This window comes from Dermacentor albipictus, chromosome 10 (genome assembly GCF_038994185.2).
Source record: "Dermacentor albipictus isolate Rhodes 1998 colony chromosome 10, USDA_Dalb.pri_finalv2, whole genome shotgun sequence".
Classification (NCBI taxonomy): Eukaryota; Metazoa; Arthropoda; class Arachnida; order Ixodida; family Ixodidae; genus Dermacentor; species Dermacentor albipictus.
Genome location: NC_091830.1, coordinates 67137082 through 67152538, shown reverse-complemented (window position 1 = coordinate 67152538; position 15457 = coordinate 67137082). Strand labels below are relative to the sequence as shown.

Sequence of the window (15457 nt, the reverse complement as noted above, 5' to 3'; positions counted from 1 at the left end):
TCATTACTTTGCTAATCATTAATCACCTCCTATGCACGGCTGCACATGCTTTGGTTCGCTTCCCGCCTTCCTTCGGTCACGTGATATTTTCTGTAGCCCACAACGGGACCTTGATACAGAGGTCTAAGGCTTTCGCTTAATAGGCCACACACAAAGGGATGTGTCACAAGCAATACTATATCAGACGCACGAAATAAAGCATCTCATCATGCGGCAGAAAAATTGTCTGGAGTATAGAACTCGCCTCAAAAGCTCCTTTTACATCGGTATACCCCGTTCATACGGCTTTAGGAAAAACCAACCTCGTCATAAATGTTGCCTCTAGCATTATCGATGCTGCTGTTAGCATTTCTCAAAATTTTCAACCCCACCGGGGCGCGCAACTGGCCCAAAATAACATGCCTCCATAGAATCCTGCGGCCCGTCCGCGGTAGCCAAGGAGGAATAGCGTGCCGTGCGCAGCCGGCGGGGGAGGAGAATCGAGGAGGAAAGCGCCGTGAGGAGGAGAGTGTCGCTACTTTCAAACATCAAGGGGTTTTACTGCCACCTAAAGCCACCGGAGCGGCCGAGTTTCAGAGGCCGGCTCATGGTCCCAGGGAAGGGGAAGGCCGGTGGTGTACTCCGCCAGCAATTGTGTATCCCGCGGCCGCAAGCGCGTTATCTCCAAAGCGATGTTCAGGGCCGATTTACGCTCCAGCCGCCCATCGCCGTAAGCCGCAACGCGCGCGTGCGGTCGCGCGAAAGATTGCACGTATCAAACACTTGTGCATAAATTTCGGTTTACAGTGTGTAAGATATACACTGTGCACACAGTGTAAATGGTAATTTATGCACAAGTTCTGGATACGTGCAATCTTTCGCGTGATCGCAAGCGTGCGGTGCGGCTTGCGGCTATGGGCGGCTCGAGCGTAAATCGGCCCTCAGAGTGTCGATGTACCGACCGCGCCGACGGCTCATAGCTGCATGGGTGCTGTGTCTCACCCTTGAGTTTGCTTTGAAGCGATAACCAGCACGAGTTCAACTTCGCTCGCCGCTGCTGCCGCGCTTCCAGAACACATTATGTGCTCATGTAATAGACTAACGTGGTAAACGACAACCGTGGACACTCGAGCCGTTTCGCGCCGAGCTATGGAGATTCGCCGATTCTGCTAGGCGGCGCAGCACATCAAGAAAAATGTGGCTGCGGCTGCGGCCGTGGCTAGCAGCTTGACAGGCGCCACGACCCAACACGTGCGAAGGCCAGTGAGGCCCCGTCGCCGACCTCGCGGCGTCGTGGTTCTGTTAAATGCACCCGATGGTCATTGCTCGGCTCTCCTGCCAGCGTTTGACACTACTGCTACGTCGCTGGTTCATGGTAAGGCCACATTAAGGTATTTTGCACGTTGTTATATACTGATTTTCTTCGTATTTCGTTATGTCACTGTCAGTCGCATGAACGAGTCAAGGAACGAGTGATGGCGCCTTGAAGCCATGAACTGCTGCCCATTTGCGACATTGAATTACATTTTGCATTCTTTTTTATCATGCGCAGCAATGAGTGGCAATGCCAGCGACAACGTGGACACAGCCGCGTCCGAGCTACGAGGCACGTTCGAAACAATCACGAAGTTAAAAAAATAAAATGGTTCGTTAAGACGTGCGGACTATTAACACATGCCGTTCGATACACAGAGCTTTAGGTTACGCGCAACGACTGCTGAAAAAGCATAGTGAGCCGACTTTGCAAAAGAAATGTGGCTATTTCTAAGGGGTATACGTGCGATATTCACACCATGGCAATCATACAAGCTTTCTGAACCTTTGTAGCAGGCTACGTGCGCTCGAGCGTTGCTAGCTGTTTTGCATTGGGCGGAAGATACGTGTTTTCATGTTCTTATTGTGTATGGGCTCCTTATCGCTGAAAGTTTTTTGTTTCGTAGCATTTATAACAGTGGTTCCTCGGTCTTCGAACCAAAATATATGCATTACACGAAGGAACGTAGCATTTCCCTTGAAAAGCTTGGAGTCCTTCACTATTGCTTACCTTCTCCCATTCATTCTGCGTATTGCAGGAATCGTCACAATTCCTTCTTTAAAATACACACTGCAGCCGTAGGATATTATGCGTATTCAAGGACGAATTTCGAAGTGTCAGAAGACGATTCCAAGGCTTGGAAGACAGAGGTGAAGAACCTCAACACCCTCTAAGTGTTTAATTGACTGAGATGCCAATATCTTTAAACTCTTCAATGAGGGATACACTGGATTACGAATACGAGATGAGGATGTTTGAGCGTGCCCAATTATTTTTGTAGCTATTTTGGTTTGGCACGCGACCATTCACATAATTTTGCTACCTTAATTCGCCCCCCCCCCCCTCTTCTCAGAAGTAACGAGAAAACGCGGCACATTTATTTCTTCTAGAACAATCACATTTCGAGCCAACTCATTATTGGTATAGTTATGTTTATGCTCTGGATAGTTGCAACACGTATTATGTGTGTTGTTATGCTTGTGTAAAGTTATTCCCATCACACTATTTATTTCCGACTATTCTCCATTACTTACATTTCGCGGTTTTTTCTTGTTATAATGTGTATGCTACTATTCTCACAATCTTGCTCCAATAAATTGTTGTCTCCTATTTTTGTGTTCTTGGTTGTTCAGCGAGCTGACTTATATTGAAGGAATATGGCACATTTATTTACGATACTCCTTTTGGTGGGAGATATTAGAAGTGTCATATCACAAGCGATAAAGATCTACTTCCACACTAACAGATGACATGATCGTTGTTCAAGGTTACAGCTTGAAACGCAAGAAATAATAATTTAAATAAAACTAACAAAGTGAAACATTTTTGGGCCCTCGTAATCGCAACGTATAAACAGCGCCACAAGATCCTGCGTGACTTCACTCGGTTTATGCAACCTTATTGAGCACAAAAAAGAAAGAAAATGAAAGAAACAAAACAGAAACCATGGCCCCAGAGATTCGCTGCGTGCGGCGACAATCTTGGAGACTGGCGTGTTTCGCCGATCCTGCTGGGTGCGCCGAGAGCCAGAGTCGGCCTCAGGCACCTACTGCAGTGCCCACTCTTTACGTATACTATATTAATCTATGGTCATGTAGCACTGTCATTACCGTTCCTTATTTCCCAAGCCCTTGCCCTCCTTTCTGTAGTGTTTGGCTTCACTCGGACTCAGCGGATCAACAACGGACTTTAGCGGAGCAAGTGTTCTTTACTGGGCCTTAGTGCTGTCCTTAAATAACGTTTTTTTTACTCCTCCTCCTCCTCTTATCGGCAGCATTTTGAGGGCGAGTGTCAGCAGTCATCGAGTGTGTCGGGTTCATGTTTGCCTGTGCGCGCCGATACCATGCTTCTTAATTTAGCCAGTAAGCGAATGTCTGGAAGTTCACAGGGCGTATAAAAGTCTACATAGCTGTCTACATTCTGTTCGGTGTTACGTTCCAGGACTTCGCGCAAGACACAGCACTGGACTTTGAACGGGCTTTGAGTTTTTAAGCTACGGCTTCTTGCCCGATACACCTGCATTGTCGCAAGCCGCACAGCACGTTCCTCGGGCGCGTGCCTCTTCACCTCCAGGCGCCTTCCTCCTCCGCGCCTTCAAACATACATTCGCCGATTTCACTAGCTGGCCAGTTACGCTTGCGCGTAAAAACATGGGCCGACGCGGAAGGTAGTGCAGTTTAACACGGCTTCTCCGTTAGCTGTCACGAGGAAAGAATGCGAGAAATTTAAACGCGACGCACGGGCAAGACGTTTTAAAGGGCGACTACCACGGGAGAAGTGTGCGTGCCGCGGTAAACTAATGGTTAGAGAATTTGGCTGTTGTGCGGGAACACTGAGATTCGATCCGACCACCGGTGCCGCATATTTTCTAGCATTGCAGGCAGATTTCACGCACCTTGGAGGTATCCAAGAAAATACTCGACCGTGTATGGGCTTAAGGTAGAGCGTCAGCGTGTGCAAGAAATCGCAAGTTGATGATTAGTACGAGGTACGGAAACGTCCCTTTGATGAGCCAGATTGTGTCCGGTTGCCCGTGACATACGTGCGCGCCTTTGTCGAGACGATGCGATCATCACATTAAGGGCGCCATCGCATTGTAGCAGAGTTAGCGGTTCTGAGGTCTGGCCAAGCTGCTCCTTAACGTGCCCCTTGAGGGTGCTTGGACATCTACGCAAAGAGGGTAAAAGAAAAAAAAACGTGCTGCCACACAAAAATGGGTCATCACACACTGTGCAAGCCATCTGTGTTTCTACATGAGCATGTAGCGGCTAAGCTGCCGCAGCCTGTAGAAGTCGGGAGTCCCGCAAGTGTCGTTGTACTGGTCGTAGTCGACGTCGTAGATGGCCACACCGTGCTTGGGGTGCGCGTACGTTGTGAAGACCTCGGACATCTGTGAGAACAAAAAATAAACTGTAAGCTGGCGGAAATTTTTAGGTAAAAGACCCCGAGATATCTTGCTCACATCATGTGCCGAGAAGAGCATAAATTGCTTAGCCAAGTTGGTCGTGCAGAGAAAAAAAGAATTCCCGTGAAATCATGGTAAGACACGTGGACGCCCGTCGAAATTTGGAACTGGAACTCCCAAGAAGTGGAAAGATGATGAAGGCTAGCCATGAATTGGCACAAAAAGAAAGAGAAATCGAAATTGACCTCACGAAGGAAAAATTCCGCACACCGAATAGCAGCACGATGATATTTAAAATGTTATAAAAGGGCACACAGAGGTGTCGTCAATAGCAGCAGGTGTAAATGCACCCAAGCTCGCGTTTTCCAACGGCACATTTTCGCTACCGGCTGCGGTGAAGGTTAGTGTAACTACCTCGTTCTTATGCCAAGTAAAGGGAGGGGGGGGGGGTACAGTTGTGGCAGTTAAGAGAGACACCGACGCCTTTGTGATTCTTGTCAATCTTTCTATGAACATTATCTCAACGTGGTTTAGCAGTCACCTTTCGCAACCTTTTTAACTACATTATCATTGCTCACCTGACCAAACGCTTGAACGCGGAAAACCACAAACATTAATGGGGGAACGCAAACGCACATTTTCAACAAAATTTTATCGCTTAAAGCATGATGTCCTTACGTAGAAACCTTGTCGCAAACCTAATGAAGGCCTAACGAATGAAAGACGAGAACTGCGTAGCACAACAAAGTGGTGAGGATGCAGTTAAGGTGCCGGAATTCAGCATGTTCCCAGCAACAAAATTTAGTTGGAAATCGCCACTGTTGCTTATCTTACTGTTTAGGTCAGCAATGTTTTCCGCGCTAAATAAACAACAACAACAAAGCAACAAAAGAATGATCGTTTGTGCACAGACGGTCAATATAATAAACATCTGAACGGGAACGCTAACGTTCGTGTTCGATGTCACGCTTTGAAGAATCCCGGTCGCGTTATTACTCCCCAGCACCCCAGCGTAGTTTGTGCCTTACAACGCGTTTTGGTTGAGGATGCGGTTTTATTTGCGAAACCCTTAGAGTGCGCAGAATTGCATTGCAGATGGGAGAGGCGAGAATACAATGCAAGAGTAAAAAATACAGCATTATTTCTAAGAATTCAAAGTGCAGGGAACAAAAGAAGGTATCGAAAAAGTAGTACTATTTACATACCAACCAAAAAAAGAACACTTACGCAATACGAAGAAATTAAATGCACAAAGAGTCCACTTTTCCAAACAGGCAATGTCCACGAATATGTATGTAATTATCGCGTTTGGTACTATACAACATTTCATATTAATTACCACGTACTTAAAGCCAGTGCGGCTACTGATGCTTACTGATGGTTCAGGCAAATTATTCCAGTCGATCAGTGTTTCCAGTAGGATGCGAAATTTCTGTCCTTTAAGACATATCGGACCAACTGTAGAATACGCCACAGCTGGTCATGATATGAAGCAGAGGTGAAAATATTTGTATTAGGCGGCGCTAAGTGAGCTTTGAATTGGTAGCTGAGACCCTTTAGTAACAGTTGGCTATGAGTCAGTTGTGTTACTAACTGTATCATTACCAACTGCCGCTACACGAAGTTAGCAAATTATTTGGCTCTAGGCAGTAATTACTACGACCTTCTTACAGAGCAGCTGTATGTGTCTAGGGTTCAATGAATTTTTCGTGGTTGCATGTCAAAAATTAAAAAAGAAAGGGGGAGCGTGAGTCGATGCCGAAGATGGTGCAATACCGGGCCGAACCGCAGCCGAGGTGACGAAGACTTCAAGTCCTCCGACCCAGTAATAATAATAATATTAATAAATGATAATAAATAAAATAAATCAAAATGCATCACTTGAAATGTATTGATAGACTGCAATTTTTTTGTGAACAGCACATGGACTGACGAGTACGACGCGTTGCCATATACCTAAAGGACGAAATGTATGTACACCCGTGAGCAAAAGTATAGGGACCAGAGAGTGCGCGATAAAAGTAATTTTCTTCTTTGTCAGTGAATGCAACTTCAAATTAAAAACTGCATTCGAAACTTGGCCTTGCAAGCTTTCTAATGGACTCGGCAGTTTTCGTTTATGCGTGTTAATTACGAAGAAACTCTGGTTTTTTTTTTTTCGGCGACCGTGTGGTCCGCATACTTTTACTCACGGGTGTAGAACCATACACCCTTGACTCGCAACAGGACAGTACACCCCACTGTCGGGATGTCTGTGCCGTACGAAAGGCGGAAAGACGTTCCAGTCACTTGTTTTAAGAAAACGCTGTTATTAATCGAAGCACAGAGGCAACTGGGAAACCAGTGAATTTCGTCGGACACTTTGAAAATGAGTATGTCGAAACTATTGCAGAACTGAGAATTCGTTTCAAGTGAATACGCCTTGAGAAGTCACCGGCTATAATTCGCAGATTGAAATAGTGGCAGTAATGTTAATAATGAAAAAAAATCATTAACGTAGTTATGCTAATTTTGTAATCCGGTATAAAGATTGCGCATAGAAGTACGGGAAGCCTGACCGAGTAATTTAGATCGAGTATTTAGATTAGTGCTATGTGCGAAGCGAAATTAAACAGACAATCTGGTATATATATATATATATATATATATATATATATATATATATAATGTGTGTGCGTGTGTGTGTGAAGGCGTTATTGTCGTGGCATCGTCACCCGAAGTTTTATAATCCGAATTTCTCATTTCTCATTTCCAGCCCAATTGCAGCGTGCAATATGGGCTGGAGCTGGGCACGCGTAATGAGATCGTGGCCTCTCGGCAGAAGAAAACTGGGGGCGGTGGTCGCACCCACTCAAATAACCACTGAAAAAGAAAGGTTCTAACGAGCATTGATTTCCGAGCGCCGTACAGCAACGTACGGCCTCCTCCGTCCGCCTATACGTGATACCACAGTTTCAAAGGCATTCTAGTCGTTACGAGGCCACTTAACCAGACATCGAGGCGCGGTCTTTGCAGGTGGGCGTAATGTCGCAGTGCGACATCGCTGCATCAAACTCGACTTTGGCAGCGTCATCAAGGTTCAGCGAAGGCGAGCAGCTACGCCACGCCACCCTTCTGAATGGCTATGAAAGCATACGGGCTTCAGATTGTGCTACTATATCGCCGTCACGTCAGCCTTCGGTATGCTCTAATACCCCATGCTGCCGTCAGTGTGAGCCTTTAGCTTGTGCGCTTCTTAACCATCTTGCACCTACATGTCACTCGCCTACATCAATTCGATAGTTCGTAGAAGACTTGCAATCGTCTTACCGTCGCCGCCGTGTTTCTTCTGCCGTCACACGCACACATTCGCGTCAATTCTAGTTCACTGCACTTGCGTCCCACAAACGCACATAAATGCTGCTTTAGAGAATCACATTGGTCAACCTGGTAACGCTTCGAGAAACCCAAAACAATGCTGTATAGCCCACTGACAGCAAGATAACTCATGGTGTATGGATTTTAACGTCGCTAGGGACATTGGACAAAGTAACCTTCGCGTCACGCAATTGGTCGAACGGAATACTTTATTTTATGTCTTATGTTTTCAGTGTCTCCAGTGTCTTCAGCGCCAGTTTGTGCGTCCGATTTCACATTTTCTATTGCACTCTTAAACTACGCGTGAAGCCGCCTTCATGTATGGGCGTTGGTTCACTCGCATTCAGAGGTCACTACAGAGCATAAGCCCAGGCTTTACGCTGTGAGGCACTCACAAATGACAGGAAAAGCATGCGCGTGTGATGTGAACAAGATGACTCCAATCGGCAAAAAAAGAAAGTATGAACACAACAGAGAAATGAAGAAAGTGAGAAAAGCCGAGTCCTCTAGATTAAAGGTTGGTGGAGCTCGAGGAAAGAGGAAATGAGAAAATGGAGGAGAAAAGCCGTTGAGCTGTCACTGCTGACGTAGGGCATGGACTGGTGCAGCCGCATCAACAGCTATGCGCTGGAGACCTGATTGGAAGCATCGGTGGCCCTGACGGGAGTGGGGACGTCTGAGAGATTACCGGCGACAGCATTGCCTCCTCAGCCTCAGCTACGCTGCTAAGGCAGTGCTCCACGGCTTTTGTGTAGTCGTCACTTGCCACCATCCAACGCGGCGGATGCAACCGCTTGGCAATGCCAGCAATCACAGCTCAACCGGCCACGTGCTGTACCAGAATAAAACGGCAGCCCCGTGAAGCGTTACGGGTACCGACGCCTACGCCATGTGACAAGAGCAAGGGACGCGTCTTGTGTCACGTTTGACTGACTCGCACCTCGTCATCACGGTCAGACTGAATACGAACGAAAACTTTGTAGTTATAACTGTTGTTCTCTGTGCATATGTACACGCGTACACGTGATAATTGGCCTAGTTGGAATGCTGGATTCGTGGTTCGGAATATGCGGTGCAAACACAAGGACCTAAGAAGGAAATGCACGACATGTGCGCTGTGTAGTACATTTCCGTCTCTGTCCCTTGTGTTTGCGCCGAATGTTCGTGACAATGACTGCACAGTTCAGGCGTTTCTCCTGCATGATTAATGTTGTGGTATGCAGTATTATTGTGTCATTCGTACTTACTTGTTTCCTGTACAACTTGCAACTTGCTTCTGTGCAGCGCCAGACTTTGCGACACAGGTGTCGGAGAAATTATCCGAGCAAAAGCGCTGGCAATGCAGGAAAGGTTTTAAGAAATACAAGCTGTCTTTCGTCAGTTTTGCAACTAACAGCCGCACGACACCAATGGAGTGGTGGTTTTCCTTGAAATTGTGGGAACCAAGTAGTGAATCTCATTATGTGCCGCAGTGGTTTGCTTACAAGGATTGCCGAATTTAAGCTACCGTTACGGAACTTTGTGAACCAACAGGTGGACACCTTCGCAACTACGAAACCAGAAACGCGCGAGGCATTTCGTGTCCTCTCCCGCGGGGTTTCGTGCTCGACGAAGCATAAGGGAATCAGCAGTGAAGATAAAATATGAAGTCTCTCCTAGAAAATGCAAGTATCCATTGGGCTTTCATTGATATATGTAACATACTCAATTGGGAACACTTTCCCAAAATTGGGGCTAAGTTGTAATAAAAATATAGGTTCATAATAAAGATGATTCATTTATTTGAATAGCCCGGTGTTGAAGTAAAATACTATTATGTAACCAAAAGTATCACACATCCTAAGCTTTCGCACAACGTTCCCAAATATTTTTCTGTTTATATCAAACCTTGAAGGAGCGTAGACGATAACTTTAAAAGGTAACTTGACAACAGATCAGCTTTGAATGCTTACGAAGAATGATTTCACGAAGTACAACTGACAGCAGGCGCTCAAGAGGTCTTTTGTGTTTTGTTTTTGTTCTTTCAATTTTAAAGGCTACAATTGAAACGTTGCTGCCTTCTCCGCACTCGTCGCAATAGGCATCACGAAAAGGTCATTGTTGAGAGCAAAATAGTGTGACGTTGCAAAAAACGGTGCGGACGCGTTTCCTGTGCGGTTGCACCTGCGTTTGCCGAGACACGGCCGGGAGACGCAAGTGTGGGTTTCCACCTAGCTCAGGCGTCGACGAACGTGGGCGAACGTGCAAAATTGAGCAGACAACGGGTCAGGTGGTAGTCGCAAGCAGACGACGGGTCAGTCGCAAGCGCTTTGTCAGTTCACGTGAATTCCGTGACGTCGTATACTCACAAGTGACGTCACTGAAAGGTTATCCATCCGATACTGGCGGGATTCGTGAGAAGGGAAAGCGTGCGACGGAAATAGTTTTATACTAAATTAGGACGCGATCGTGCATATGCTTGCCGCTATAACGGTCCCCCAAACGCTGTGTATTACCCAAGAGTAAAAATAAAAATCATAAATGAAGAATTGTGCTAGCGCCCCATTGGTTGATTAGCACGTTTTGGGGGATGTTCGTTTTGTAACTGTGTTGACCTCATTCATATAAGCAGTGTAGAGCAAACATTCAAAAAGAGGGGGCGCTAGGTGTCTCGCGATCCGAGAGAAGCGCACAACAAAAGCAGCCTCAGCCCCATAGAATAAAATGAATGGGCGGCAAAATGCATAACTATGTGTTTCTACAAGGCATTGACACCGAATGGAGGAAGAGGTCAAGAAAGTTGGCAAGTACAGCATAATTGAATGTGTATATACTGCCAGGAGTTAATCGAAAATAAAGTGTTGGAAAAATACTGGAAACAAAAAGCACCCTCGAGATTTACAACTATGAGAAGAAAGAAATTAGAAGGGAAAATCCGTACGTAAAAAACTCGCCTGGAGCCGACTGTTTGCCTAACACCTTCCTTCGACGATACTCCGAACTAACTTTTGAATTCTTATACATTATTTTTATGCATCCCTTAAACAGAGCTGAGTACCAAAGGACTGGCTGACGACCAAGGTAATACCGGTGTTTAAATGAGGTGATAAACTTATTCCTAACAATTGCAGACCTATATCCCTCATAAGCACATGTTGTAACCTCTTGGAGCATATTATCGCTAAGCACATATCTAACCACTTGGAAGCGAATTATTTTTTTCTTGATTTTCAGCATGGTTTTCGTAGGAACTTCTCAACCTCAACTCAATTGTTATCTATTGTACACGACTTTGCCAGTGCCATAGACGACCACCTGCAGATAGACGCAATATTTCTAGACTTGTCAAATGCATTTGATCGTGTGCCACATGCAAATCTAATTCTAATCCTAAATCACTTGAACTGCCAGAAAATATAGTGCATTGGTTTCAAGCCTATTTAGCGAATAGTGTTCAGTTTGTGGAAATCGGTGGTGTGAAATTTAATAGCCTGCCTGTCTAATGCGGTGTACCACAGGGGTCAGTGTTGGGACTCCTGCTGTTTCTTATCTATGTAAATGATATTGCTAAAAATCTGGATCCTGATGTCACGGGGAAATTGTTTGCTGATGATTGTGCCATTTATTCTGCTATCAGGAGTTCTTCATGCCAAGATACACTTAACAATAGTTTTGGTAAACACGCGGACTGGTGCGACGACAAAGGAACGCAAAAAAAAACTTGTCCAAAACAGTGTCAATGACAATAACACTGAAACGAACACCACTACTTTAAGCTTACGACATTCACAATCGGAACCTTGAATCTATTACCGCTGTGAAATACATAGACATTACAATGAACAGTAACCTCAAATGGGACACCCAGATTAAGAACATATGCAACAAAGCCTTCAAAAAGCCTTGCTTTCTACGCAGAAAGCTAAAGAATTTTGCTTTATCTGTCAAGCTGCAAGCTTATCGTTCCCTCGTACGCCGAGTCCTAGGGTATGCTTCCATAGTGCGGGATCCCTTCAATTATAAGCAAACTGATAAACTTGAACGAATTCAGCACTTGGCTGCACGGTTTATTTGCTCCGATTGCAAAACATCATCATCACTTTCTGGCATGTTAGGCAAACTTGGACTGGATCCGCACCACGTGCGCCGTAAAACCGCCAGGTCGAAATTTTTTTACTCGTTGTTTCATAATCAAACAGGTTTAGTAAATGCCACATATATTACCCATGCTCCACAATGGTCGTCGCGTATTTTCTATTCTAAAGTAGTCCAGTCATACTTCGCTCGCACTAAAATCTTTCAGAAATAATTTTTTTTCCACTTACGAGCGAAGAATGGAACTATTTACCGGAAGGTGTTGTAGAATGCGCATCTGATGTTTCATGTGAAAATATGTTGAAAAAGCATCTTTTGTAAACCCTCTCCCGCTTGAGCAGCATTGCTGCCTGCAGTATTGCGTAAATAAATAAAAATAAATAAGTAACAGGAAAGGAAGTGCCTTGCTATTTGGGGCTCCAGCTGGCCGCCTAACGAGCAAACATACCGGAGTAAATATTCGCCATAAGATGAGTCCTGTGTATGTTGCAACGGCAATCCGGAGACCACTAAGCACATCCTGATGCACTGTGAAGGAATTTACCCAGTGAGACGCGTATAGATAACGTACAACTTCCAGAAGCGCTTGAACTTAAGCGAAACGGAAGCATCAACCGGTCAGCAGCCAAGATATGCAACAGATGTTGGAGTACTTGTAAAAAAAAAAGCAGGGAAGAGATTGATACGACCAGATCTGTCGCATGCATGAATAGCGGTACCAGCAAGATAGAGAAGTTTTGATGAAGACGCAAAAAGAAAGAGAGAAAGAACGATATGTATACAGATATTCTAGAATAAAAAGCATGTACAAAATGTAATAATAATAATAATAATAATAATAATGATAATGATAATAATAATAATAATAATAAAGTCTCATATCTTGCATTCTTGACCGCGAGAGCTCCAAGAAAGTAGCCCTGTGGCATGCACGCACAAGACGAGTCCCTATAAGCAAAAAGCTAACCAGTCAGAAACTAGGGAAGTGAAAATAGTCACGTAATGTTGGTGCGGACAGCGCATTATCTTCCAGGTTAACCTATATGCAGTATTACAAGTACATTCGTATATGTTTGCCTTCTAACGAATACATGTTTCAGGTATTGGCACAGTGCCTTAAAATTACTTTTAGGGCAGTAGCGGCTTCACTTCCGGGTCGGGCAAGAAATGCAGTTTTCTTGCCGCGTCGGGCAGTGCCATGACGTAGCGCCAGAAGGTCACGTGTAAAGCGGCGCACTGCACATCACACGTAGCAGAACCAAAATGAAATCATGGATTAGACTTCCCAAAGTATCCATGACTATGACAGATACCACAGTGAGGGCCTCCGGATTAATTTTCACTACTTGGTGTTTTTGAAATCTAAAGTAAACGCATGTTCTTGCTTTCTGATACCATAGTGTGGAACGTGGCCGACGCGGTGGCGTAGTCCCCCCAAAAAACTGCGGTGGCGTACTCCCCATAAAACTCCGTATATATTGCCTTGTGCATGGGTAGAATTTGTATGATTTAAAACGGCTATAACTATTGGGATCTTTTTCTTCCCTATACTTTACAAATTGATGTGGTTTTTCTTGCACGTATCATAGTGTTCGTAACCACTCCACTGCAATGCGTTTTTGACGCTGTGGGTAATAAAGAAATTTAAAGGGGTTCAGCTTGTAGTGTCAAGCGTAACCGAGAATTCTGGTGACGCAGAGTAGGAACAGCCGGATGGGCGAGTTGCTCTCACTCGTGCCAAGCACCGGTAATCCGGCTGGCTCAGTGGTTGCGTTGCAGGCATCGAATAGACAATCTGGCTGGCCTTGTCCATGTGCTCTCCTTCATCACAAAATAAATAAATCAGTAAATAAATAAATTAAATACTAACTACCAACCCCAGGTGCTTTGGAAATTTGTTGCCGAAGATTGAAGCCGCGCGTAATTTAGATATTTTTCAAGAGCAAGGAGACAGTGTGCTTTTACAAACCTTATTTGACGTCGTGGCGCACTCTCACGAGTTTTATCTACAAGACCCGTGCGAAACATGTTCTTGAACCAGTGTTGCCAACTAAGTATCAGATTACTCGCAAGTGAAGCCTTGAAGAACTGTTACAAGGAGAAGCTGCTGCAATCTGAAGCCATCAGAAAATGACGTTTAAGTTGCTGCAATTTATACTGCTATAGTGTTCCTTGAAAATTTTGTTAGCGTTAGCGTTAGCGTGCGAGGGACTTGGTGCGGGATGGTCAGAGCGCCGTCGCTATCGGTCACTTCCTAGCATATACCCTTGTTTAACCGTATGGGTACTGCGATTTGCTGTGGCCACTAGACGTATATAGTGTGGTCTGGGTGACTTTCAGCAACAAACCGTGTGATGCATGGTACTGCGCCCAACTTCTTTCCTCCGATCTGATTGCTTTGCGCTAACCACGCGCAAGCAACCACGCGCGGTGTAGCCTGTGCAGGAAATTTTTATGCAAGCATCAGACACGGTAACTCTCTGAGTTTTATGCAAGCAGATGGTCTCCGCCCTAAAGACACCGTTTGTTGTAGTACTGATAGACTAATTTATTTTAAGTTTTTTTTTCAACGCTCGCAATGTCAGCACTTACGGACGACACATACCTTGTAGATGAGGTTCTCCGACGTATCGTACGTGAGCAGCACGTGCCGATCCTTGATCGCAATGTAGGCATAATCACGACTGACTTTGACCATGTGGTTTTTTAGGTAGCAGGCCTGGGGAAAGAACGAACGTGCGGATAGCAAGGATATCATAAGGGCACTAGGTGAAGTGAAAGGCGCGGGTAGTAACGGTTGTCGCTCAAAAATTGCATTGTTGGCACAAGCTGAGCGGAACAGGAAATCTTAGGGGCAGTCTTATATTACCGCGAGGTTGACCAGCTCTTGCAACAATATTAGCGTACAATAGTTTTTGGCCTCAACAAGATATCTTTATTTATAACGTGATGTGCATGTCATCTGGCTTATTTTAGCTCGTGCTAATGTAGCATTGTTGGGCATCTTGACAGCACAAGAGTGGAAAACTTGGGTAGTTTATAAGGGGTATTCATTAACTGTAGAGTTAATGGTTGCGTGGCAGCGTTGTGGTTTATTGTGCTCGGCTTCCAGGAGCGCATTGCCGCAGGCGCATAAATTCGATTTCTAAGTTACTGTCGTGGGGACTGTTCAAAGCCTTTCACTAATTTGTTGAGCAGTGTTTCAAGAATGTTGGGCTTCAAATTCAGCCTTGTCTTAAGACACCCTCAAATAAAGGTGAATCCGAAGCATGAGAAGAAGCGTTATATACCAACCCTACTTTTGTCGTAGTTCTGTCGCGTTTCACTACAGCTTGGTGTGTAATTAACAGCGTAATATGTTCGCTTATACTGTCCATTGCGACCTTCTCAGCGAAGTTTTTGTTGTAGTAGCTCCTAATCGCGGTGCCCTCTTCCTTCTGCAACTCTGCTTCTCCGTATAGCCTTCTCTGCAGAAAGTCCAACCTCTTTAAAGCGACATCCCCGTTGCCTTTACGCCCGGAAAAATTGATGCGTCAATGCAGTTCAGCTTATTATCGGACACTGTTTTGAACGTTTCATTCCACGAAGTTCTTGAAGACGTACTCGTG

General features: G+C 45.1%; 1 protein-coding gene across 1 annotated transcript in view; it reads right to left on the bottom strand.

The window, feature by feature from the left end:
- Nucleotides 1-4239: 4239 nt before the first annotated feature.
- The window catches only part of LOC135898536 (uncharacterized), a 76850-nt gene continuing 65632 nt past the window's right edge, over nucleotides 4240-15457 (bottom strand). Inside the window, exons 12-13 of the mRNA XM_065427541.2 lie at nucleotides 14455-14568; nucleotides 4240-4403 (exon numbers count right to left, since the gene is read on the bottom strand). Of these exons, the coding sequence (XP_065283613.1) occupies nucleotides 4263-4403; nucleotides 14455-14568 (255 nt within the window). The 3' untranslated portion in view covers nucleotides 4240-4262. The remainder of the gene's footprint in view (nucleotides 4404-14454; nucleotides 14569-15457) is intronic.